Genomic DNA, 25,737 nt, shown 5'->3' with positions numbered 1-25,737 from the left:
TATTGTTGGACGATAATAATTTTGCTACAAAGAGGCAAATGTATAGAGAGCAATGGAAAGTGGACGAAACAATGCGTAAATGTAGTGCGCACGTTGTGGCTAGTGTTGTAGTGACATGTGATATGTTGTTGTTGTGTTGATACTGAAACAATGAAATGGCTTCAGGGGGTGGCTTCAGTGGGGGACAGGAAGTGCTGACTTTTCTCAATTGTAATATAGGATGTGGACCCGGCCGTGTTCACTATGGTTTTCTTTAGATATGATACATTTTCTGGCTCTCAACATTCAGTACGGTTATAGAATAAAGCTCATTTGAATGCAGCTGATCAAACTTTTTTTTTATTTTTTAAAGCTCACACAATCCGTCTTCTATGCAAGGGATAATGCATGGGGAGGTAGTCATTATTGAAATTTAAAGCCCGACAGGGCGATTAACCACCGAGGCGCAGCCGAGGTGGTTAATCGCCCTGAATCGCCCTGAATTATCCCGCTTATTACACGGCTACTTAAACATAAATACATTTACCCAAAAGTAACAACAAAACGAAGTATTTCCTTGCTTACGGCAATGAAAGTATTCCATAAGTATTGGGCTGGGCGGACAAGTTCGCCTCGCAAAAACAAATGACGAAATGGAAAAAAACTTGCCCCAAAACACACTCGCCCCCCATTCTATTTACTGCCGATTTGCCTGTAATACCGCCGGATTTTCCCCGGGGCGACTATGTTTTGGAGCGAGCGTTTTGGTATTCCCCCGTTGTTGCGCCACGATAAACAAGGAAGTGTAGTGGATCAAATAGAATGACTTTTCGGTTATTGCATCGTCTATTTCTCACTTCAAATGTTTTCAAAAACATTCTTGAGAGCAACGTTTAGTTGTAAATGACATTGGTTGTTTGTTTACATGGCTGTCATGTTGGATAAAGCATAAAATCAAGCAGCGCAGGTTGATATGAGCAGGTGTTCTGAGTCTCTGATTAGACAGCGGTCCGTTATTGAGCTCATCGGTCATTATCCAGAAATAATGACCGATGACTGACCAATCAGAATCGAGCATTCAACCAAGCCGTGTAATAATCACTGTTATTTAACTTATCTACACCATGAATTTTAACTTTTCCTTCTTTTTTGTGTGTTTTTGTGATTTTTTACTTTTTCCACACAGAACCAGGAGATAACATGCATACAAAATGGCTCAATAGTGCCCTGTGCCAAACAGGACAATGTGGTATTGCAGGTGAAAGTGCTTTATAAGCCAGAGAGAAGTTAGTTGGAATGAGTATATCTGAGGCTTGATTTAGGCTCAACCCTTTTGAAAAACGTTTGAGGGACATAAACAATATGATAAATATATATATATTTTTTTTAAATTCATGGTGTAGATCCTTTAAACATTTATTTTGGGGATTTTTTATGCCTTTATTGAAAGGATAGTAGACTTACAGGAAATGGGGATTGAGATGGGTGACATGCAGCAAAGGCCTTCGGAATCAGGACTCAAACCCACAACGCGCTGTCAGGCTGCACTGAGCCTCGGTGCCTGGACCTCTACGCCAGCGGTCCAGGCCCTATTCACTATTATTGACATATGACATGTGCCTATGCCGCAGCGCAGCCGTGCCAATAACCACGATATAGCGCTCCCTCTTGTCTTATTGCCAGTACATACTCCATAGGCACGTTTACTCCATACAAGCACAGATAAAATAGTTTATTATATTGTCAGTTTATTATATTGTCTCTGTCGGGTGGAAACCTCATGTCCAAAACAGTTACTTTTTAGGACTCAAATTCAAAACCAGCAACAGTAGCAGATCTACAAGCTCATAGTGTGTTGCTTTGCGCCACGTATCCAGCTTGCAGATCTGCTACTTTTGATATTTTTGGGTGACGCTGTAGTATGATCAGATAGGGCGTTAATTTACGGGGGGGTGGAATTAGATAAGAGGTTACTGCCCAACAGCAATAATATTTAAAAAAGACTTTTTGGCAATAAAAGTCAGAATTTAGAATAAGCTACAGACAGAACGATGAGGACAGGCTATAAACTCATACTATGAATCATCACTGGAGTGAAAACAGAATGCGATTGGCTGATTACAAGGAAAGCTAATGAGGGACAGGTGAGAGGAATGTGGGGTGGCCATGTCTCATTGGCTGTGGGGAAAGTAGTGAGGTGAGTAGGACTGATTAAGAGCTGCGGACAGCAGTGTTGCCAGATTTTGCGAGAGAAAACAAGCCCAGAAGAAGCTACTATAGTCAAATGACAAGTAAGACGCGCGAACGCTGGAAGCGAACGCAGCTCGAAAATATTGTATATTTACAGACTTTGTGTGTGTGTGTGTTTGTGTTTTGACTGTAGCTGCACTCTGGCGCACTCTGTTGGCCGCACCCAGGCAGTGCACTGCACACAGACACACACACAAGCCGAGCAGACTTTCATAGTAAGCTCCACTTGGGCGGAGGCCTCCTTCCGCGTTCGCAATCACACACAGGGGTGCTCATGGCAAAACTGTGTTAATATAGCATCAAAATCGGTTTTACCACTTGAACCCTATACATACAAAAAGATAAATATTTGGAAGATGTTTCAAACATTTTAACTACACAAATCTTGTATGTGGGTCCCTGGCACAAAATATTTTCAGATGGGGGTCCACGGCCAAATACATATTAATTTGGGGGCCTTGAAATGAAAATGTTTGAAATCTGCTGGTTTTGGGGCACGGTGGCGCAGTCGGTAGCGGTGTCGCCTCACAGCTAGAAGGTCCTGGGTTCGCTTCCTGCTGGGGACGTTGTGGGCCCTGGGGGCGTGTTCTCTCCTCCGCGTCATCAGTGCCCATACTCTAGGTGGGGTTGGCAAAAGGGCCTTTCTGTGTGGAGTTTGCATGTTCTCCTCGTGTCCCCTATAGGGTAGGTACCCTCACAGAAAACAAGCAGTAATCCTGGTCTCTATGCTGCCTCCCCCTGGTCAGCCGGGGCGCCTGATGGAGGGGAAAGGAACTAGTTGGAATAACGTGTTCTTCCACGCGCTACGTCCTACCGGGGAAACTCCCCCCTGTCAGGTGATAAGAAGTGCCCTGCTCACTCCTCGTGCATTGAAGGAAGCATGAGCTCAATTCGGGGCTCTCCCCAGGCTGGTAGAGGGAGAGTAGCGCCCAGGATTACAGCTTATGCAATTAGCAATGGGTGAAAAAATGGGTTACAAAAATCGTGGGATAATTTTTTTAGAGAACCACTGGTTTAAATAACATTAGGAAGCAAGCCCAAATAAGCAACTACACGCAACACGCAACTACTAATATTTACAAGCGACTTTACAGAAATAATAAGCAGACTTGGCAACACTGGAGAACAGGTGTGAGCAGTTAATACACTGGAGATGAAGGTATGGTCATGACTCATGACAGACATGTAATAATATAATAATCAACATGACATATTGATATAGGCTGTAAGAGGTGGACAGCTTCACAGTGCGTATTAATCAACACCTTTCTTTGATCATATTCCAGACAGAGTATGTCACACAAGAGGAAAAGAGCAGCAAGCCCGCCCGAGTCTGTTTTCCTTCTTAAAAAACACAACAACCTATAAGCAAAATACTTTCAAACTTTTAATTAAGCTTATTTCTCATCATTTCAACTTGATCATCAGACGATATACAGACTTTATTCATGATTAATTCAAATGTAAAACAGCTGAATGTTAGAGAGCGTGCCTAGGAAGCTAAAGTTCCCAGGTTCAAATCCAGGCCTCAGAATGTCTCAAAGTGTCCATGAGCAAGGCACTTAACCCCTTACTTCTCCCCGAGTGCTACAATAATGGCTTCTCACTGCTCCTAGTAGTGATAGGATGGGTAGAATGTAAAAGAGCAATATCACGTATAGGCAACTATACAGTGACAAGAAACACCCCAAGGAGTGGGATCCAAATGATGATATTATTATGGTATGTAGCCTTTCATCTGGAGAAAGCTGCTCAATGTTCAGCACAATACAAGTCCAACGTCCAAATTGAACCAAACATCTAGTTAGGCAATACACACCATAACAATTCACCATATAGGACAGAGTAGGACAGCAAACTCCATGTGCTGAGTCACGAGGGAGAGTGACACAGCTAATTCACACTGACTAAACACTTCATACATGTGCATGCATACCGAGTCTTAGAGAAACGAGAGACATCCACAGATGGAAACAAATGAAACTGTGGGGCGAGTCAACAGATATGTGATTAGAATAGTTACACTTGGTTAAGCAGCATATCGTCATTTTCAACCTCGTCTTCCTTACAATTGGTCCTCACTAATGTTCACTATATATACAGTATATAGCCTATATGTGTGTGTGTGTGTGTGTGTGTGTGTGTGTGTGTGTGTGTGTGTATATATATATATATAGGGGCGTAGCCACGGGTGGACATAGGTAGGCCTGGGCCCACCGATTTGTTTTTTCTGCCCACCCAAAACAAAAATTAAAAAATATATAACTTTTTTTTTTTTTTTTTTCATATTCAGCCATTTTGATAACAGTGTATATAGGTACCCGAAATCCGTCACAAACCCGCGAAAAAAAGTATCAAAAGCCGCTAGTAACCGAATATTTTCGCACAAGAGATTGAACATGCCTCTAGAGCCCTGACTCACTGACATATCCTGATGAGCGCCCTCTTCTAGTTGAACATGTATTCTCATTGGCTACAAAAGTTTGGTCCAGTCAGGGACCATTCGTACTAGAGATAGGCCTATGAGGGTTATCTACTGCTATTTTAATATTTTGAATATATACAATTTATATATATTTTGAATATATACATTTTATATAAATATAGTGAACGTCTTTCTCTATGCTTTACCCTTTTCTGTATAAGTATATAAGCACGCACGCACGCTCAGATTTAGGCAAGCCGCGCTTCACAACCAATTAGCCAATCACAGCGCGAACGAACGACCCTTCCGGCTATGGAACCTAAACTCTGCCGTTCCTTCAGTGGTTGAAGTGTCGGGCTTTTTGGTTACCGCCTCCTCATCACTTGGGAGGGAGAGAAAGAGAGAGAGAGAGAGAGAGAGAGAGAGAGAGAGAGAGAGAGAGAGGGGGGGGGGGGCCCGGGGGGGGGGGTAGAGAGAGAAAGAGAGGGAGGTAGGTAGAGAGAGAAAGAGGGGGGAGGTAGAGAGAGAAAGAGAGGAAGGTATGGAGAGAGAGAGAGAGAGAGAGAGAGAGAGAGAGAGAGAGAGAGAGAGAGAGAGAGAGAGGATAAAGGAGGGAGAGAGGGGAGAGATAGAGAGAGGAGAGAGAGGAGGAGGGAGAGAGAGAGGAGAGAGAGGAGGAGGGAGAGAGAGGGACATACAGAGAGGGAGACAGAGAGTGGAGAGGGAAGTAGATAGAGAAATATAGAAAGAGGGGAGAGAGAGAGGGAGGGAGGGAGAAAGAGAGAGAAGTTGAAAGGGGGAGAGAGTGGAGAGAGATATAGAGAGTAGAGGGAGACATACAGAGAGAGAGTTAGAGAGAGAGAGAGAGAGAGAGAGAGAGAGAGAGAGAGAGAGAGAGAGAGAGAGAGAGAGAGAGAGAGAGGAGAGAGAGAGAGAGAGAGGGGGGGGGGGTAGAGAGAGAAAGAGAGGGAGGTAGGTAGAGAGAAAGAGGGGGGAGGTAGAGAGAGAACGAGAGGAAGGTATGGGGGAGAGAGAGAGAGAGAGAGAGAGAGAGAGAGAGAGAGAGAGAGAGAGAGAGAGAGAGAGAGAGAGAGAGAGAGAGAGAGAGAGAGAGAGAGAGAGAGAGAGAGAGGGGGGGTAGAGAGAGAGAAGAGACGGAGGTGGGTAGAGAGAGAAAGAGGGGGAGGTAGAGAGAGAAAGAGAGGAAGGTATGGGGGAGAGAGAGAGAGAGAGAGAGAGAGAGAGAGAGAGAGAGAGAGAGAGAGAGAGAGAGATGGGGGGGGGCTGGAGGATCAGATCAAAGGCTTGTAGTGTGGTGTGTGTTCTGTTGGATGTAAGTCTCCGTCTGGCTGCAGTCAGTCTGTATAGACTATAGAGGCTACGGGACGCGCTGCTCCTCTCTGTCTGGATACCATCATACCGCTGGATTAATCTGTTCTGGATTATTATTACCTTCATCTGATGCTTTTATATTCCAACTCGATGTATAGAAATGGGTAAACTGCATTCCAAACATGGTAAGATCTACACATTCTTTCTCTTCTTTCTCTTTCTCATGCAGTGTGTGGGATACAACAGCGGCAATAGTTTGGAGTAACGTTATGTTTTTGTTCTCTTTCTCTGACTCCTTTCCTTCAAAAAGCTGCGATTTGTAAACCCAGGGAGAGTCCAGAAGGTAAGCACTGTAAGCATTTACATAGATCTACCATCATGCAATATTATTATCATCAGACACTTCGGCAACAGCTTTTTAAATGAGTTTGACTCTTAATCCTCGTTGAAGATGAGAGGCTGCATGAGTGGAGCCTCTCGCACGCACGCAAATTAATACACGTGCGCACATGTAATTTGGTTCTAGCAATAATAGTAGTAGTTTGTAACTAATAATGTCTTTCTTTCTCCTTCCAAGGCGACAGTTTCGTAGTGAATGCCTGCTTGGCTCGTAAAGGAATGGACGAGTGGCTGGTGAAACAGAAATACTACTGTAGTCACAAGAACCACTGCGGCTCCACGGCCAGGGTAAGAAGAAGAACGTTATTATTATTATACTGCTGTTGGTTCTAAAAAACACTCGTTGCTTTTTATTGATGAGACGAGAGATATTCTACCATTAGGACTTTATATCTGTTACCTTGTAGGCTTTATTGTGTCAGCCGTGTGCTTTGAGCGCATCTCACCGCCGTTGCGTTGAACTCAACTTTGTGCGGCTTTGCTGCCTACTACCAGGCTATAACACAAGTTATGAACTTTGTACTTTATGTAATGGCTCGTTATGGTTTTACATCTGGAGTTGTTTATAGCCTCCTCACGGTTGTTGCAGTATACCGGCCGTGTACTATGTACAGAGGTCACGCTCAGGTGCTTATTGTAAAGGTTGAGAAAGTTTTCCATAAGTCCCATCTGGGGACAGGTTGGTTGCAGCATTGATCAGAAATATGAGTTGTAATCTCTATAGCCAATTGGTTGTTCCGTGGCAAAAACCTGATTGCATGTCTGAATGTATGAAAATAAAGTATACACAGTATACTCACTGTGTGTGTGTGTGTGTGTGTGTGTGTGTGTGTGTGTGTGTGTGTGTGTGTGTGTGTGTGTGTGTGTGTGTGTGTGTGTGTGTGTGTGTGTGTGTGTGTATGTATGCATACATGCAAGACTTGTGTATAGGTTGAATCGTTCTGCTGATTTTGGATACAATACTGTATGTATTGATCCATTTGTCTAAGGCAGTTGTGAGACCATAATGTGTAAAATGTTAGTCATGTGTAGCCGGTCTGCTCATATGATGCATTCATTCATACATGCCTGACACTTAAAGTGGACACTTGGCCCACTCTTGAACCGTAACCCAAAGGCGACCTCAGTATCCGTTGAGCTGAATGCACTCTAAATAAAACCTACACAAAGTGTTGTCTTTTAACACTCCTTTTGGGCATATGTTGGCAGATATCTTGGTAGATGTCTTGGTAGATGTCTCAGCATGATGTGCCCATTTTGTTTGACAAAATGCGTATGCCATCAGCCCAGTGGTTCTCAAAGTGGGTTCTGGTGGACCCGCAGTGGGCCTTGACAGGTTTCCAGGGGGTCCCTACCTATGGCTAAATGATTTATAGTTTAGAAACCAAATGGATCATTTACAGGACTAACTCTCAGAGAGTGTACAAATGGAACCAAATGGACCCGTACAAGGGTCCATCATGGTTATGGGGGTTCGTCTCCTAATCCTAATGCATGCCAAACAGGGGGTCCTTGAGGGATTTCCAGGGGGTCCCTGCAGCTAAATGACTGATAGTTTAAAAACCAAATGGATCATGACAGGACTGTAGCATTTATACACTGTAAGAGTTACGGGGGTCCGTGGCCTAATCTTAATGCATACAGGGGGTCCTTGAAATTAAAACGTTCGAGAGCCGCTGCCAGAAAAGCAGATGTTAGTTATATTTGTTTGTTTCTCATAAACAGATGAAGCCCTGCGTTGAAATCATGTGACAAGACCCATGGTGGTGACAAGGGCGCATTGTAATGGCTGGAAAAGAGAAATGTTGGAGGTCCTTGGCTGTTTTTGTATTTTGGCATCACAGTAAACACACAGTGCCGTTGTTGTCAAGTGAGGAAATCCTTTGGAATTGCTTCAGAGGAGCCTTAAGCCTCTTTGGTTAGCGATGCTTTCCCTCAAAGGAGGCATGTTTGAGGACTGAGAAGCCCCATCAAAAAAAAGAAATCCTCCAGGAGACTCAATTCCTCCACCCACACACCAACAAGCAAGGCACTGTGAAAAATAAAATGAAAGTATCACATTTTTAATGTGGCAACAGAAACGGTTCTGTTGATTTATTCCGCACACAAAAAGCCAGCCACGCACATCATCATGAGACAAGAATACCTTGAGCCATGTGCTATTTTGGAGAAACCAGATTATCAGAATTGTGCCACAAAATGTGTAAACAGTCTTTTTGGAAAGATAACGATCATTTATGAGCTTAATTAACAAGGCAGGAACAGTCACACCTATACAATTCCTTAAAACTGTTTTTGTCTTTCCTTTGGGGAAGAAACAAGTTCCCAGGACTTTTTTTGTGCTATCCTTTTAGCCTTAATGTCTGACAGTACCTCGTGCTGTTTACATTTCTGACTAATAAAGTATTCAATCGATCAATCAAAGACGTTTGCATGCTGGTATAATAAATACTAAAGTCGGTCTCAGAATTGAGGAAGTGATATGCAGTCTGTAGACGGCAACTAGATCTCCTGACCAAAGTCCAAGTTGTAAAGTCAGATATCACTCTTTCAGCTGGAATCTGCTTTTTTTTTCTTTAAAAAATGAAAAGGTGACTATTAGCCCGAATTGCCCAAAAGGTGTTGCTGGTATGGTTGGTCAGCAATGAGAAATGCATGGTGGGAGATGGGAGGCAGTTAGTAGTCACTTTGCCGATTTAGATCATTACAAAACGTATATTAACCACTTAAAGCCCTAATTGTATACTATTGCAGAATTGCCAAACTACAAGCTCACAACACGCTGCGTTGCATAGTGAGCTTGTAGATCAGCTATTTTTGAAAATAATTTGACGTATTTAAAAAAAAAAAAAAAAAGTGAAATGGGACATTCAGCATAATGAGTGATGGAAGTATATTTTGATGCCAATACTTTTGTACTTTTACTCAAGTAAAATTCTGAATACAGGACTTTACCTGTAAGGGCACCGTCACACCGAACTTTGATTCTGCCTCTGCGGTGGATTCTGCCAATGCTTTTCAATGGGAACGGAGTTTGCTGCCATTCGCGGATTTCCGCAAAAGAAAACGCTCCATTGAAAAGCATTGGCAGAATCCGCCACATAGGCAGAATCAAAGTTCGGTGTGACTACATTGTGGTATTGCTACTTTTACTTGAATTAAAATAAATAAATAAATATATATACTGTATATAGGCTATATATCGGAGTACTTCCACCACTGCGTGCGAGCGACCAAGCATGGATTGTTGTGTACAAGTGTGTGTGTGTGTGTGTGTGTGTGTGTGTGTGTGTGTGTGTGTGTGTGTGTGTGTGTGTGTGTGTTTGTGTGTGTGTGTGTGTGGGGGGGGGGGGGGGGTTGCATGTTGCACACACATGGTGTGGAAGTGGCGCTAAGCCTGACACGGGCCCGAGGCTCCAACAGACATCTTCATCTTGTAACTGGATCCCATCATGGAAGGAAGGGCAAATGTCTGCTGGGCTCTTATTGGGGCTCCGGCTTCAGTGCTGCGTGTTATGATGATCCATCTTCTGAAATCATGTGACTGCTAGTGCTTTCTAAAACAGTGGTTCTTATCAAACTTTTTAATTTCTAGGACCCCCCCCCCCCCATCATAACTCTGAGAGTGTAACAAATGGAACCAAATGGATCCGTAGGGGTCCATTTGGTTTTGGAATCCCCTCATTTTGGTTTGGAACCCCCTCAAGGAACCCTGAGGAATGTTGTTTTTAAATGTTCTAAATCATCTTGTCACTTTTGTGGGGGAAAAAACCCTCCTGTAACTGAGTTAGTTTCATCTTTTCTCGCTTGATATGGAATCTTATACACTGTCACTAACATGTTGATTGACTATGCCCTTTGGACTTTGAAAGCTTATAAATCCATTATTTCACCTATTTAACCACTTAAACGCCACTTCAACGAGTTGACTGGGGTCCCCCAGGGCTCTGTGCTAGGCCTGTAAGTTTTGCCCGCTTTAACGAGTCACTTTGCTGAAAATAGCCGATCTACACGCTTACAACATCAGATACGTTGTGAACTTGTAGATCTGCCATTTAAGCAGAATGTTTTCCCATGAATATGGACGCTAGGGTTCAAGTGGTTAAAAACAAAAGAAACAAAGCCAATAATGAGAAACAAACATCCTTGTTTTCAGTCCTGAATACGTTTTTTTTTTTTTGCCTGACGACAGCCGATAGTGTTTTCCTTCCCCAGATGGTGTGAAGTGAGACTTGGCTCAGAGTGACGAGCCCTTGCCGAAAGAGTTGGAGGTTTTCAGACAGTTTAGTCTTGGTGGAGCTGTATTTTCCTAAATAATTGAGGCCTGTGTGTGCCTAATGGCCTCTGTAGCTCAGAGAGAACATGAATAAAAGAAGAAGAAAGCTGTCTGCAACATCAGTATTGATCTGGATGTTTTCCCATTTTTTGTTTTTAGCGTTAACAAAGCCATCTGACGTTGTTAATGTTTCATGTGAAAGTTCAGCTAAACCTTTTTTGTTTATCTTTTGCTTTTTGCCTTTGGCAGCCATGTACATTAGCCTAGATACCACCCCAACACCCCACCGCCCCAGCTGAATTGGCATCCATGGGAATGTAGGTCGGGTGTCAACAACAGTGGGAAGTCGGAGGCCCTGGAATTCCTTTGATTTAATTCCTTCCCAAATCTTGCTCCTGAAACTGGGGTATATTCTTCCCTATATAGTCAGTGATGGTTCTCTGAATGAATTGTCCAAGTGATCACATGGAGTCAGTGAGTGCTATGGACAGGTGGCTCTCAGCATGTGGGATCTGTGGCGCACCTTCTCCCCACGATGTGTGGTGTGTCCACACCTATTCTCTGAATGCAATCCCCCATGTGCACCCAGTACAATTATGTAGCCCAGAGAGACGGCAAAGATGTCCTCCTCTTCTTATACGACTTTGTGGGTTAAAATTTCTGTTTGTATCATTTTTGTTAGCTCCTGAGGCTGACTATATAACAAGTCATTGCATGAGACAAACCGGTGGTCGAGTTCAATAGTAAACTTGGAGAGTTATGTTTGATTGATTGATTGAATACTTTATTAGACAGAAATGTTAAACAGCACGAGGTACAGTCAGACATTTAGGCTAAAAGGATAACACAAAACATTCTTGTTTCCATTGTGGCCCTATAATGTTGAGATGTGGCTTGTGCCTGCATCTGATAGCTCAGGTGGCAGCATATAATTGAACTGTCAAAGTATTCACGTTTGCATTCTGCAAACTTTTGACACTTTTGTCCCCTCCCCTATATAATCCCGTTCGTCCTCTCTCTCTCTCCCTTCTCTTTCCTCACTTCTCTCCCTTCCTCTGCTCTCCATCTGTTTCTCGCGTTTACCCCGTGGCCTTGCTGCTTGTGGCTGATGAAATGAGACTTTGCATTTGAAGTGTGGGCCGTGCCGTGGTGGTGTGCAGCAGGCAGGGAGGGAGGCGTTTGTAGTGACATCCCTGGCTCCTCCTCCTCCAGCATGAGGCCCCCCTACCCAATGTTCTCCCCTCCACCCTCCCAACCCAACCGCCACATGTATACAGTACAAAACACACGCACACACACACGCACGCACATGTATACAGTACAAAACACAAAACACACGCACACACACACGCGCGCGCACACACACACACACACACACACACACACACACACACACACACACGCACACGCACACGCACACGCACACGCACACGCACACGCAGACTTTATATCTCTGCTGGAAACCAAAGGACGTGTATTTATTTATTTATTTTGCAAGCATGCTCCGCTCTAATCTGATGACAGAGAGCATCTCAAAGAGTGAATCACGGTGGAACTTTTGCCCCCCAACTGTCTTGTTTCACAGCAGGTTGCCGGGCGTCTGATATTAATTTGATTTATTTACAACTTTAACATTAGTTTTTTATCTTCTAGTAGAAAGTTTTTGGAAGTATAAGCCTGAACCTTATTATTATTTTTTACACATTTCCTAGCCTTCATAGTGTGATAAAAGACACAACACCCCGCCCCTTTCCCATTTCTACCCTCTCTTCTTGAAGTTGTACTTTACTTTCTCCTTGTCATTTCTACAAAAAAACGGGACCCTTGTCTCTCTGTAGCTGAAAGCACCTTTCAAATGTAGACTCCTCTTCCTTAACCCTGCCAGCCCCCCTTTCCCACCGGCTGGTCCCTGCGTGCATGCTTGCTCTCTCGCTCATTGCATGTCGCAAAAAAAAAAGAGAAAAGGCCCCTACCCCACCCCCACACCAGTGTTGCCAGATTTTGCGAGAGAAATAAGCAACCAGGTCTATGAAAACAAGCCCAAAAGAAGCAACTAGAGAACTTTAAACCTATATGATACACATCGGTTATTTGAAAATAGCAGATCTACAAGCTATTTTCCAAAAAATCTTGAAATAAAATTTGGAATATTTGGATTATTTCTGAAACATTATAACACCACAAATCTGGTACGGGGCTCGCTGGTAACAAAACATTTTCAGATGGGGTTAGGGACAAATACATACTGTATGAATTTGGGGGTCCTTGACTTCTAAAATATTTGAGAATCACTGGTTTAAATAATAATAATAAAAAAGTTGGAAGCAAGCCCAAATAAGCAACTACACTATAGAAACAAGCCCCCAAAAACAGCAACCACCAATATTTACAAGCGACTTTACAGAGAAACAAGCCCACAGTCGCTTATAATAAGCAGACCTGGCAATACTGCCCCCATACCCTTGCGTTCCCACCAGGGTTTGCTCTCTCTCTCTCTCTCTCTCTCTCCTCTCTCTCTCTCTCTCTCTCTCTCTCTCTCTCTCTCTCTCCTCTCTCTCTCTCTCTCTCTCTCTCTCTCTCTCTCTTCTCTCTCTCTCTCTCTCTCTCTCTCTCTCTCTCTCTCTCTCTCTCTCTCTCTCTCTCTCTCTCTCTCTCTCTCTCTCTCTCCCTCCCCCCCCCCCCCCCTCTGCAAGGGGAGGCCCCCACACCTCCCCTGGGACAGCCTGGCCTGTTGTTGTGGCTCTTTGAAGAGGCTGGGAGTAAAGGTTTTGGAGGCTGGCGCTCTCCAAAGAAAAGACAAGCCATGGCCTTTGGGTAGAGGAGGTTGGGGGGGGCCGGCTGGCTGGGCAGCACCTGGCTAAAAGACACATTTATACTCTGTAGTACAACAGTGATGCTTGCTGAAAAGAACAGATTTATAAGCTAACAACAACACGTCGAGATGTGGATACAGTGGGACCTGATCTCCTTCCCACTTGCCCCCCACCCCTCTTCTTCTTCTCTCTCCCCACTCTTCTTTCTATGGAAATTAACGTTGCGATGGGAATGATGTACAAAAACGAATTTCATCCACTTTTTTACCTTGTAAACCTGTGATGTGACAATAAAACTGATTCTGTTTCTGACCTAAAACCTTGTGGGCACCTGAATGTTAAATGAGCTCTTTTTATTTTACTTTTTTTTTTCAATGTACACACAATTAAGAATACATGTATGTTTTGGAAATTGGTTGGAAATAATGTAAAGTATACATGATTTGGACATGCACGGTACATCTTTATCAGACCTAAAGTTCCCTTAAAGGGCATAAACAAAAAGTTACTTTTTGTTTATGCCCAAAATGACAATTTTTAGCTTTTGTAGAAATATTGGGCCTTAAATGTAATACAATACAATATTGTATGACGCTATTTGGCCCCTCATTAGTAAAAATAAAAGTAGATATAAAGTCAAATATGTAAAAAAAGAAAAAAAGAAGGTGCCTAGTGTTATCAGGGGCCCATTGTTCCGGTTAGCGTTGATCTGTTCTTGCGATCATATATAAATTAAGCTTAAAGAAAGGCTCTTTGTGTGTGTGTGTGTGTGTGTGTGTGTGTGTGTGTGTGTGTGTGTGTGTGTGTGTGTGTGTGTGTGCGTGCGTGTGCGTGTGTGCGTGTGCGTGCGTTTTGTTTTTCCCACGAGAAGATGGGAGGAGGAAGTCTGAGGGGGGGGGGGGGGGGAGTGGCATTGATGGGGGGGGGGGGAGTGGCATTGATGTCACCTCTGGGATTGCGTGTCACATAGATTACTTTGGAGCCAGAGGAGCCTCTCCCCCCACCATGTGACAATATGGGGCAGGCTATAGCGTTCGTTTGTTGTGGGAGAACGCTGGTGCCTTCCGGGAAAGCTTTTCTTCCTGTGAAAGACACAGATAATGCTACAGAACAGAGGATGGTAAAGGTTGAGACATAGGCAGATATTTGATCCACTTCTTCCTGTCATTTTCCCGAACCTTTCTGTTGTGTGTCGTCGCGCTAAAAGCCCACAGCATCAGCTCTCTAAGAAGACTTTACACCTTGATGTTATGGTGCCTGGATGAATTCTTTTATGATATATTTATAACGGAAGGGGGGGGGGGGGGGGGGGGGGACCACAAGTGAACTTGATGAACTAGTCTGAGAGAAAATATTTAGATTTTGTCAGCCAAGGCATTTAATTGCTCACTATCCTCTTTTAAAAATGACTTTCTCCTTCAATGATATGTCCCCAATCCCCAGTAGAACAGTTTGGAGCATTTCAACAGGGTTTTGAAACACATTTCACAAACAAAAAACAATGATTTACAACGTATATATTTTTATATGACCTACTTTATATCATCAATCAATGTGTGTGTTGAAGCTTGAGCGTGTGCATGGCAAACTACCATGACTGGGGTATGCCAGTGTGAGTGTATGTGTGTGACGTGTGGTGACGTGTGTGTGCGCGCGTGTGTGTGTGTGTGTCTATAGTGTCTGTCGGGTGGAAACCTCATATGTCTAAAATGGTAACTTTTCAAAAATAGCAAATAGCAATTCAAAAATAGCAAAAGCAGCTCGCAACGCGTCGCTTCGCGCCGCGTTGCGAGCTTGCAGATCTGCTACTTTTGATGCTTTTGTGTGACGCTGTGGTATGATCAAGTAGGGCGTTAATTTACGGAAAAAACACAAAAAGTTAGAATATGGAGATAAGAGGTTTCTGCCCGACAGCAATGCTATGTATAGTGCGTGCGCGTGTGTGTGTGTGTGTGTGTGTGTGTGTGTGTAAGTATGTGTATGTGTATGTGTATGTGTGTGTGTGTGTGTGTGTGTGTGTGTGTGTGTGTGTGTGCGTGCGCGCGTGTACATGTGTGTGCTTAGTTAGGGTGCTATTGCAGTATGTCTGGAACGGGCTGTCCGGATGCACTCTGGAGATCAAAGGCGTCTGAATGTGCTCTGAATCCCGGGGGATTAGCAGCTGAGATTTGCGCTTTGTTTTCCCAAATATCTCCCACCTCCTCCTCCCCTCTCACTGAGGAGCGACCGACAGACAGACAGACAGACAGCCGCTGATCATTTCAAAGCCTTCCCTTTACACTCTCTCTCTCTCTCTCTCTCTCTCTCTCCACATCTCTCTCTCTCTCTCTGTATCTCTCTTCTCTCCCTCTCTCGCTCAAGGGTTTGTTCTGTGCTGAAGATACTCTTACAGTATGGCATTTGTTTTGAAAATAATAATTCAAAAGGTTGAATTCTGAGGAATGTTTTTTTGCTCCCCTTTTGCCTTTTTTGGCAATAGGGGTTAAAAGCGGAAAGTGTGAAGTGGCTCACACAGCTGACGGGCACACGTGCGCACACGCACAAACACACTCACACACACACACACACACACACACACACACACACACACACACACACACACACACACACACACACACACACACACACACACACACACACACACACACACACACACACACGCACACGCGCATGCATTATAAATACTTTCACAGCCAAGGCAGAGCTCAGAGACACTGAAACCCATGCTGCTGACGGAGAAGATTTAAGACTCAGCTTGAAGTGGTGGAATATCATATAACATATAGAACTTTGGAAATTAGGGATTTATTTTTCATGGCATTTCTGAGTTATTCGAAAGAACAGGGTATATAAGTGGAGATGATGATGATTAACCTCTTAAACCCTGTAGTCTTACTGAAAGACCTGAGTTGCAACTGTAATCGGATCACTTTTTTGGGGTCTACACCACCAAATATCTTCGCCAAAATTAGCCGATCTACAAGCTCACGGCGCGTTGCGTTGCGACACGTTGTGAGCTTGCTGGTCTTGCTTTTTTTTGGCGAATGTTCTCCCCAGAATAGGGATGCTGGGGTTCAAGTGTTTTTTTTTAAGACAGTAATTCTGTAAATATGTAAATATGTTTTCTCCCATGTATTTGGTTACTTAGAAAAAGCACTATATACATTTTAGATATTATGATTTTTATTATTGATTATGATGACATAGCTTTGTATGGACGGAAACCGATGGACAGTCTGTGTGAGAGATGGGAAATAAGGTAGGAAGAATCCTTTGGATTATACATCTCCCAAACAGTTCGCAGAGCAGAGTGGAAAAGTGTGGGGAGAGTTGTGATACGGGCCAGTGACGGAGGAGCGTGAGATTATATGGTCTCTGTCGGGTGGAAACCTCATATGTCCAAAACGCCTTACTTTTCAGGATGCAAATTCAAAAACGACAAAAGTTGTTGTGTGTGACACTGTAGTATGATGAAGTATGGCCATTCATTTACGAAAAAAAACACAAAAGGTTATAGAACACGGAGATAAGAGGTTTCTTCCCGACAGCAACGATATGGAAGAGAGACCGTGGGACTGTGGGAGAGAGAGAGAGAGAGATAGAGAGAGAGACTCCGGGAGAGACTCGATCGCCCATGGTGGCGCTTGGCTCCGCTGCAGCTCTCCAATGGGAGCCGAGCCCCATGCCCGTTTTAATCAGCCCACTTAAAAGGCTCTGCTCAAGTGGGTGTTTAAGTGTTTAAGTCCTGAATAATTTTCTCCTGTTTGTTTATCAGGTCCCCCTGCGGGCTAGCGCTCCGGCCGGCGCAGCTGAATAATACGACTCGAGCATGCAGCGAAATCTTAATATGTAGGATGAGATCGACATCTGCATAAAATTGCTCTTGTGACGGCGCGTACGCGAGTGCAGTTTTAGACACGCACACGTGACCGACCGACCACACACACGCACACACACACACACACACACACACACACACACACACACACACACACACACAGGCATAGGCTTCAGAGTGATGCAAAGAGACGCACACACACAGGCACGCACGCAAACAATCGAGGCATGTGCGGCAGTACTTGGTATCTGTTTATCATGCCTGACAGCCACAGCTATCTCCTGCTCTATTTGTTTTCCTAAGCAGAGGATGTGGAGACACAGACACACACACACACACACACACACACACACACACACACACACACACACACACACACACACACACACACACACACACACACACACACACACACACACACACACACACACACACACACACACACACACACACACACACACTGCATCCAGGCTTCCATGACAAGTGTTGCCACTTCTCTTTCTTGTTCTACTCTGCCCCAAAGTGTTTGGGGAGCAGAGTTGCCAGATTTTGTGAGAGAAACAAGCAGTCAGGTCTACGAAAACAAGGCCAAAAGAAGCGACTAGGCTGCATGATCACACACAGGGAGTTCCCCAACTAAATGACTTAAACTATAATCAAAATCACTTTAACCACTTTAACCCCTGTATACAGTACATAGGCTATTTGAAAATAGCCGATCTACAAGCTCACAATGTTATGAATATTCTTGAAACATTTTTGGCACAAAACATATTTTCAGATGGGGGTTTGTGGACGAATACATATTCATTTGGGGGTCCTTGACATGAAAATGTTGTTTAAACCACTGGTTTAAACAACATTAGGAAGCAAGCCCAAATAAGCAACTACACTTTAGAAACAAGCTCCAAAAAACCACAACCTGCAACTACCAATATGTTTATACTGTGTGCAGAAAGAAAAACAAGCCCAAAGTCACTTATAATAAGCAGACATGGCAACACAGTTTGGAAGCCTCGCTGACCGGTTCTCGTCAGGCCACCTGAGGTAGAGAGAGAGGGGAACAGTGGAAGTGGGTTTGGGTAAACAAAGCTGGGAGAGCATTGTGCCGCCTCCCACCGACTTTAGACAGAGGTTCCACAGCTCTTCCCGTGGCGCCGGGAGGATGGGGGGCAGAGGGGGGAGGGGGGGGGGCCGAAGCTGGTCTGGATTGTCTGTTAAGGGTGGGATGTTTTCGGTGGAGGGGAAAGCCAAACAGAGGTGATGGCTGAAAGGAAAGGCCTTCCTGCCTCCCTCCCTTTCTCCTGTGTTTATCCTCAGCTTGGAGTCCCGACTCCAAAGAAAGAGGAGCTCACCACCACCCTGCCAGGCTCTCAGTGGAGCGGGGGGGGGGGGGGGGGGGGCTTGGGCCCCTATAAGGGCCATTTGAACTGACAGTTAACCCCTCCAGCCATTAGTCACGTTGCTGGAGCGCACAGTTACCTCTAAAGGTGAAGAGTGCTTCAGCAGACACAGGAGCTACACACGGTCCTTCTGAAATGTGAATGGAACCACAGGCATAGCATTACACAGAAGAGTAACAAAAAAGTAACAAAAAAAGACGCCCTCAAACAAAATATGAATAAAGTTTACAGACGTATACACCCTATACAATCATCCTGCCTGGTGCAGAACATGAAGACACCGTCAATACATATATTAAAGTATACAGATGTATAGGCTACACACCCTACACAAGCTCATAACGTATAGTACAACTCAGACTTCAGCTTCCCCTCACATGGCCTTCATGAGAACGAACCTGGTCCACCTGGTTGCCATAGCGACGTGACAGTACAGTACACTGTTTGTAATGAAAACGGGAATAATTCTTCTGTAGCTGTGTGCCTTTCTCCGGCTCCCCATTCTCAGCCATCGGTCTCAGTTTTTTTTACATCTCTAGCCTGGGCTTTGTACTTCCGCTCCGCAACCTTTGGAGAAGAAAGACATGAGTTTGCCTGGAGGGCTTGGAAGTGGAACAAACTTGCTGTGCCGATTCATATTTGATGCTTCAAAGGCCGATCCGATGATCAAGCCACCATACATTCTTTATGGGGCTTTGAAGCCAGCGAAAAGTGATGTGCTCATTGACTACATCCTTGGGCTCGGGATTATGTGAAGAGAACAGGAATTTGTCTTGGTTCTTTTCCCGTTTTAAATCTTGTTTCCTGGATTTTAGTGGGCAATTTTTGCATGAACTATTGACACACTCACTCTGTGTGTGTGTGTGTGTGTGTGTGTGTGTGTGTGTGTGTGTGTGTGTGTGTGTGTGTGTGTGTGTGTGTGTGTGTGTGTGTGTGTGTGTGCGTGAGGCGCGTATGCCTCTGTCCGAGTATTCGTAGAGACATGTGTTAGCTGTACTCTAACGCTCTATGCTATAAGTTCATTATAGCAAAGCACTGACACAGGCCACTAATTCCACTCCGGCTATGAATAGAAGCCGTGCCGCTGCCTGGTACCAACGTGCTTGTATACAGTAGTTGAAGTGTCTATTTCTGCAGCTATGTTTACCCGCTAAGTTGAAAAGTTGTCTATAATTACAGAGAATTTTACAGTCTACAGTTAAAAGGTCAGATGGTGAGGGATGTTTAGAGGTGGTGGCTTGTGTGGCGGGCAGGATGTCTGCGCTGTGGCATGGCCGTGCGCGTGTGTGTGTGTGTGTGTGTGTGTGTGTGTGTGTGTGTGTGTGTGTGTGTGTGTGTGTGTGTGTGTGTGTGTGTGTGTGCGCGTGTCGGCCACCTTGGTGTTGAGGTCAGTCGGGTTCCCATCTTTAGAAGAAGTTATGGTCACCTCACACACACGTCTGAGCTGATCCTAACCGCCACCTACCGCAGTGGTTCCCAAACATACTACGGTCCCGACACCCATTTCTGGGTCACAGACCTGTTTTTTTGGATCGTGAGTAAATATGAATTTATTTTTAACCTTCCTTACAAGAAAAAGGAAAATATACATCCCAAGTATTCATGAGTATTCTTGAGTAGTTATAACTACAATTATACAGTGTCATAAGGAGATTACAATGCATCCAAGTATGTTTGTAATGCATTATAGACATACATACACTGTAGGATGCATAGCAAGTGTAAAAAGTTTTCATAAAGTTTTGTAGATTGCGTATAGTGTCTGTCGGGTGGAAACCTCATGTCCTCATGTCCAAAACTGTTACTTTTCAGGATTCAAATTCAAAGTAGCAAACGTAGCAAAAAAGCATGGCGCCACGTTTGTAACGCTGTAGTATGATCAAGTAGGGCGTTAAATTTACCAAAAAAACACAAAAAGTTAGAATATGGAGATACAACAGCCCCCAACAGCGATGATATATAGTTTATCAAGCCAGACAGACAAGTGTCGCCACAATCTTCAAACGCTACAGAGAGAGTCTGCAAAGTCTGCCTCGAAAAGTTCCACACAAAGAAGCTGTCATCTATCATCTGGTGTCATTTTGCGGTCAGGAAAATAATATATAAAGTTTCTGCCCGAAAGCATCTATATTATGTTTGGGAAACACTGCTTTGGACGGATGAGCAGCATGACTGAAGCCAGTGGCATGATGATGAGACACGCCTATTAGGTCTGTGTTCTCAGTCAACCATGGTGACAGGTTGAAGAGCCTGCCACTTTCTCACTGCTCTCCAGGTTACAGGCTTCTTAAGTCAAACCCTGTTTGTCCCATGCTCTGCAGCACTTGGGACTGGCGTCTGAAGCCACCCCAGACCACCACCACACTGTCTGCCCACTAAGGAGGACACTTTAACCCATGGGTTTTCAACTGATTATGAACCAGGGACCACCACCCTGACTGAGAATCAACCTGGGGACCACTGTTGTGTTGGGAGGGGGGATATGGGCGTGGTGTGGGGGAAAAAAGCTTGAAATTAAATAATGACTGTTAATTTGTTAATTCAAGGTGCATTAAATCAAGCCCTTAACAGTCATTATTTAACTGAGATATGCTAGTGGTCCAGAGCTCAGAAAAGATTGAGAACCACTGATCCATTCCTTTCCCATGGTTGCCCCTATTCTGTTCTCTTAACCTTCCATATTAAACTCATGATAACTGATTCATTGCAACATATGTATGAACAAGCACATGCGATTGATAAGGCACATTTCCTACTAATGATGACTCAACAGGTAAACCGGTACAGTTTCCCTTGAAATTTTAACTCCCATTTCTGTGGAAGTTCTTGACATCCGACTTCGAAGTAACTGACAACATTGATGCGTCATCATACATCATACTGTTTCTCGACTAGTGGTCGATAAAATAAAATATAATACATTACTAAATGCATGGTCAGGGACCACATGCAATACCTTCACGGACCACTAGTGGTCCACGGACCACCAGTTGAAAACCCATGCTTTAACCCATTAAGACCTGATGCAGATTCTAAACATGTCTTCTAAATCCTAACAGTTTTCAAATCAGTGGTGCTCAAACGTTTTCAGATCGAGGACCCCCAAAATGATATGTATTTGGCTGCGGACCCCCCATCATCTCAAAAATATTTTGTGCCAGGGACCTCCAGAAGCAAAGTAAAAAAAAATCAAAAAAATACATTTGCACAGATTTTCAAGATTTTTCCAAAATAGCAGATCTACAAGCTCATATCTGCTATTTTACATGCACATGTGCATGAAGATTTGAAGCCAGATATATCTTTTCTCTGAAAACACAAATGCACATACTTTACATGCACACAAACACATATGCTGCGTTCACACTGGCAGCTACAAAGATACAGTCTACCATTCATTTTCAATGGAATCCAGCGACATGAAGATACAAAGATACATCCGACTTTTGTAGCTGCTATAACAGCTACAGCAGCGCTACAAAAAAGTTGAGCTGCTTTCAACTTCAGCTACAAAGATACAATGCTACAAATATGCCGTGTATCTTTGTTTCTTTTGTATCTGCCAGTGTGAACACCAGTGGTGTGAAGTAACTAAGTACATTCACTCAAGTACTGTACAAATTTTGAGGTATTTTGACTTTACTGGAGTATTTCCAATTTTCAGTACTTTTACTTCTACTCCACTACATCTCAAAGGCAAATATTGTACTTTTGCTCCACTACAATTATTTGAAAACTTTAGTTACTACCGTAGTTACTTTTTTTTAAATTAAATTGATATGTTAAATATTTTTAGATTATTATTAACATATATCACCCACTTCAGCCCTATATAAATTTGGGCCATTTGAAAATGTTCCGATCTGCAAGCGTCGCATCGTGACACATTGTGAGCTTATAGATCTGCTATTTTCAAAAGATTTTTATACATTTGAAAACTTGTGAAAGAGGACATAGTCTGCATAATGAGTGCTTTCATACTTACTTTTGATACTTTAAGTACATTTTGATGCCAATACTTTTGTACTTTTACTGAAGTAAATGTTTAATTCCGGACTTTTACTTGTAACAGAGTATTTCTACATTGCAGTATTGATACTTTTACTTAAGTAAAAACTTTTTGTGAACGCAGCGTTACACACACAGTACCCATATGAGTTCAGAAGTACTGCACTGTTTGGCTGGGGAGGTTTGAAGGCTCCAAAACGCACCCATTTCCTCCACGGAGGGGAGACGTATCCTATTGCAGTTGCTAACCCCAAAAGGCCCTACGAAATGAGGTGTGTCATTTTGCTCTATATGGCTCTCTCTGTGCCCCCCCTCCCACTATTCCTTGAGACCAAGCTTGAAGCTTCACTCTGAATTCAAAGGACCCATAACATGGTGATTTGTTACTTTTGGCAGCCGGGCGCCACCTGTAAATCAGGGAGGAGTGACAGGCCGTCTCCATTCCTTTCCAATCCGCTGCTCCCTCCTGGGAATGTGGGCTCTCCCGGTCATAGCTATGGGTTCATGTGCTAGGGCAGTGGTTCTCACAAAGTCTGTAACTCTGACAGTATATAAATGGACGGGTCCATTTGGTTCCATTTGTACACTATCAGACTTAAGGGGAGACCTCGAAATGTAAAAGTTTGAGAACCATTGTGTTAGAGGAGTCTCTACATCAGAGCTATGGGATCATAGGCTGGTGGAGAAAGTGTTATGAGTGGTTCTCAAACTTCTCAAACGTTTCCGTGCCAAGGACCCCCAAATTGATGTATTTGGCTGCGGACCCCCATCTGAAAATGTTTTGTGCCAGGAACCTCCAGAAAACCTTTGCGTAAAATATATATACGTATATATATTTTTTTCAAATAATAAAACAATTATCAGATGTAAGAGCTTACCATAGAGCAGCTAACCCAATCTTGTGTGATTATAATACTGTAGCCTATATACAGTAAATGAACAAATTGGAGATACCACGCCAAGATTAAGTTACTGGATGTAGGACATGAGACATAGTAGCCCAGTTGTTAGAATGACTATATGTCCAATAAAACGGGAAACGTCTCAGATTCAGTCCTCGATTACGGCTGACTCAACGAGTCCTTGATCAAGACTCTAAACTCTAAAGCCCCCTACCTAATCAAGTTACTCTGGAAAAGTATACATCAGAAAAAAAATCCAGTAAATTCACATATCGTTGCTGACCTTGCATCTCAAAATTCTAATTATTTTTACGTCATTTTATGCAAGAAGTGTCAAGCGAAAGTGGTGAGAATAGCAGATCTACAAGCTGACAATGCGTTTACAATGCTGACAATAGCTTGTCGATCTACTATTTTCTCTATTTCTTGAACATTTCCGTTCCGTTTATACCGGAAAAGGAACGGTTTCCACCCGACCGCATACGATAGCAGCAGTGCTGCTAGGTGTTGGGTAGTTGATTGGAAAGTGATCCCCCAAAACGTTCAGTTGCATCATCGGGTCTCTTGAGACAGACTTGTTGGTTCACACAGTCTGTACATGGGAAGCGCTGAGAATCCGACCAGAAGTGGAATAAAGCTTCCGTTTCGCCTTTGCAGTCGCATAAAAGAACCTCCTACTGTAAATCAAATTAATCGAAGCCTATCTAGTTTGCCGCTTAGCAGAAATGGAAATATATTTAAATATGTTCTTTTACATATTATTTCCATAAAATGACACACAGAGATAGCTGACAGCTTCTTTGTGTAGAACCTTTTGAGGCAGAATTAGCAGATTCTCTCTGTAGCGTTTGAAGATTGTGGCGACACTTGTCTGTCTGGCTTGATATAGCCTACTATATCGTCGCTGTTGGGCGGAAACCTTGTATCTCCGTAATCTAACTTTTTGTGTTTTTTTTTGTAAATGAACGCCCTACTTGATCATCCTACTGCGTCACACAAAAGCATCAAACGTAGCAGATCCACAAGCTTGAAACGCGGCGCATTTTGAGCTTGTAGATCTGCTACTTATGGTCTGGACATGAGCTTTTCACCCGACAGAGACAATTATATAGTTGCATCTAAGATTTCTATGCCAGGAAACCAAGGCGACCATGCATGCTCTGATCATTTTAAATTAATGTACAGTACGCTTGACAACAGCGTTGCCAGATTTTGAGAGAGACGTTGTACCACTTTAACCGCTTTTACAAGCTTGCTGTGACGCGTTGTGAGCTTGCAGATCATCTATTTTCAAAAGATATTGTACAAACAAAAGGGAAATATTTTTAAAACATTTTAAAAACACAAATCTTGTATGGGGGTCCCTGGCACAAAATATGTTCAGATGGGGGGGATCCGTGGACAACTTCATATTAATGTGGGGGTCCTTGAAACATGAAAATCTTTGAGAACCACTGATTTAAAAACCGAGAACTGATGAAGGCGATTGATTGATACTTTATTAGTCAGAAATGTAAACAGCACGCGGTACAGTCAGACAATAAGGCTAAAAGGATGACACAAAAAAGTCCTCGGTATTGTTTCCATTTGTGGTCTACCTTTTTAAACAAACCACTTGGTTTAAACAACATTAGGAAAGGAAGTTCAAATAAGCACACTTTAGAAACAAGCCCAAAGTCGCTTATAATAAGCGGACATGGCAACACTGCTTGACAACTGTTTTCTCAAGCTGCTTGTGGCGTTAGTGTGCGGATAGACCCTTGATCTGCAGCCAGTCCCCCCCCCTCCTCCTCCACCACTCTGTTGAGAGACAGCTTTGATAAACAGTCTGATAAATGCTAATTGCACTTGGTTACATATTTTTCAAAGCCAATAAAATGCCGGCGCCTTGAGAAACGAGGCAAGGTCTTAAGCGCCCCCGAAGGGCCTATAGCTAGCTAGCTAGCTGGCCGCCGCGGCTGTAAAAAAAAAGAAAACGTGGGAGAAAAAAAGCTTATCTTTGCAGGTGTAAAAGTTTTGTAAATGGGTCATTAAATTGTTGGCCAACTTCACACATGAAGCACAAAGGGGAGAGAGAGAGAGAGAGCGAGAGCGAGAGAGAGAGAGAGGGGG

General features: G+C 43.5%; 1 protein-coding gene across 2 annotated transcripts in view; it reads left to right on the top strand.

The window, feature by feature from the left end:
• The first annotated feature begins 5,986 nt into the window (after positions 1–5,986).
• The window catches only part of nkd1 (NKD inhibitor of WNT signaling pathway 1), a 56,489-nt gene continuing 36,738 nt past the window's right edge, over positions 5,987–25,737 (top strand). Inside the window, exons 1-3 of one of the 2 annotated variants that reach the window (XM_084058754.1) lie at positions 5,987–6,171; positions 6,297–6,329; positions 6,564–6,673. In XM_084058754.1, the coding sequence (XP_083914880.1) occupies positions 6,147–6,171; positions 6,297–6,329; positions 6,564–6,673 (168 nt within the window). In that variant the 5' untranslated portion in view covers positions 5,987–6,146. Of the gene's footprint in view, positions 6,172–6,296; positions 6,339–6,563; positions 6,674–25,737 lie in introns of both variants that reach the window. The other variant, XM_084058753.1, reaches the window with a different exon arrangement.

Source organism: Gymnoscopelus microlampas, assembly GCF_963454915.1.
Source record: "Gymnoscopelus microlampas genome assembly, chromosome: 1".
Taxonomy (NCBI): Eukaryota; Metazoa; Chordata; class Actinopteri; order Myctophiformes; family Myctophidae; genus Gymnoscopelus; species Gymnoscopelus microlampas.
Note: the sequence above shows the minus strand (reverse complement) of the source record. Positions and strands in the feature narration are given on the sequence as shown.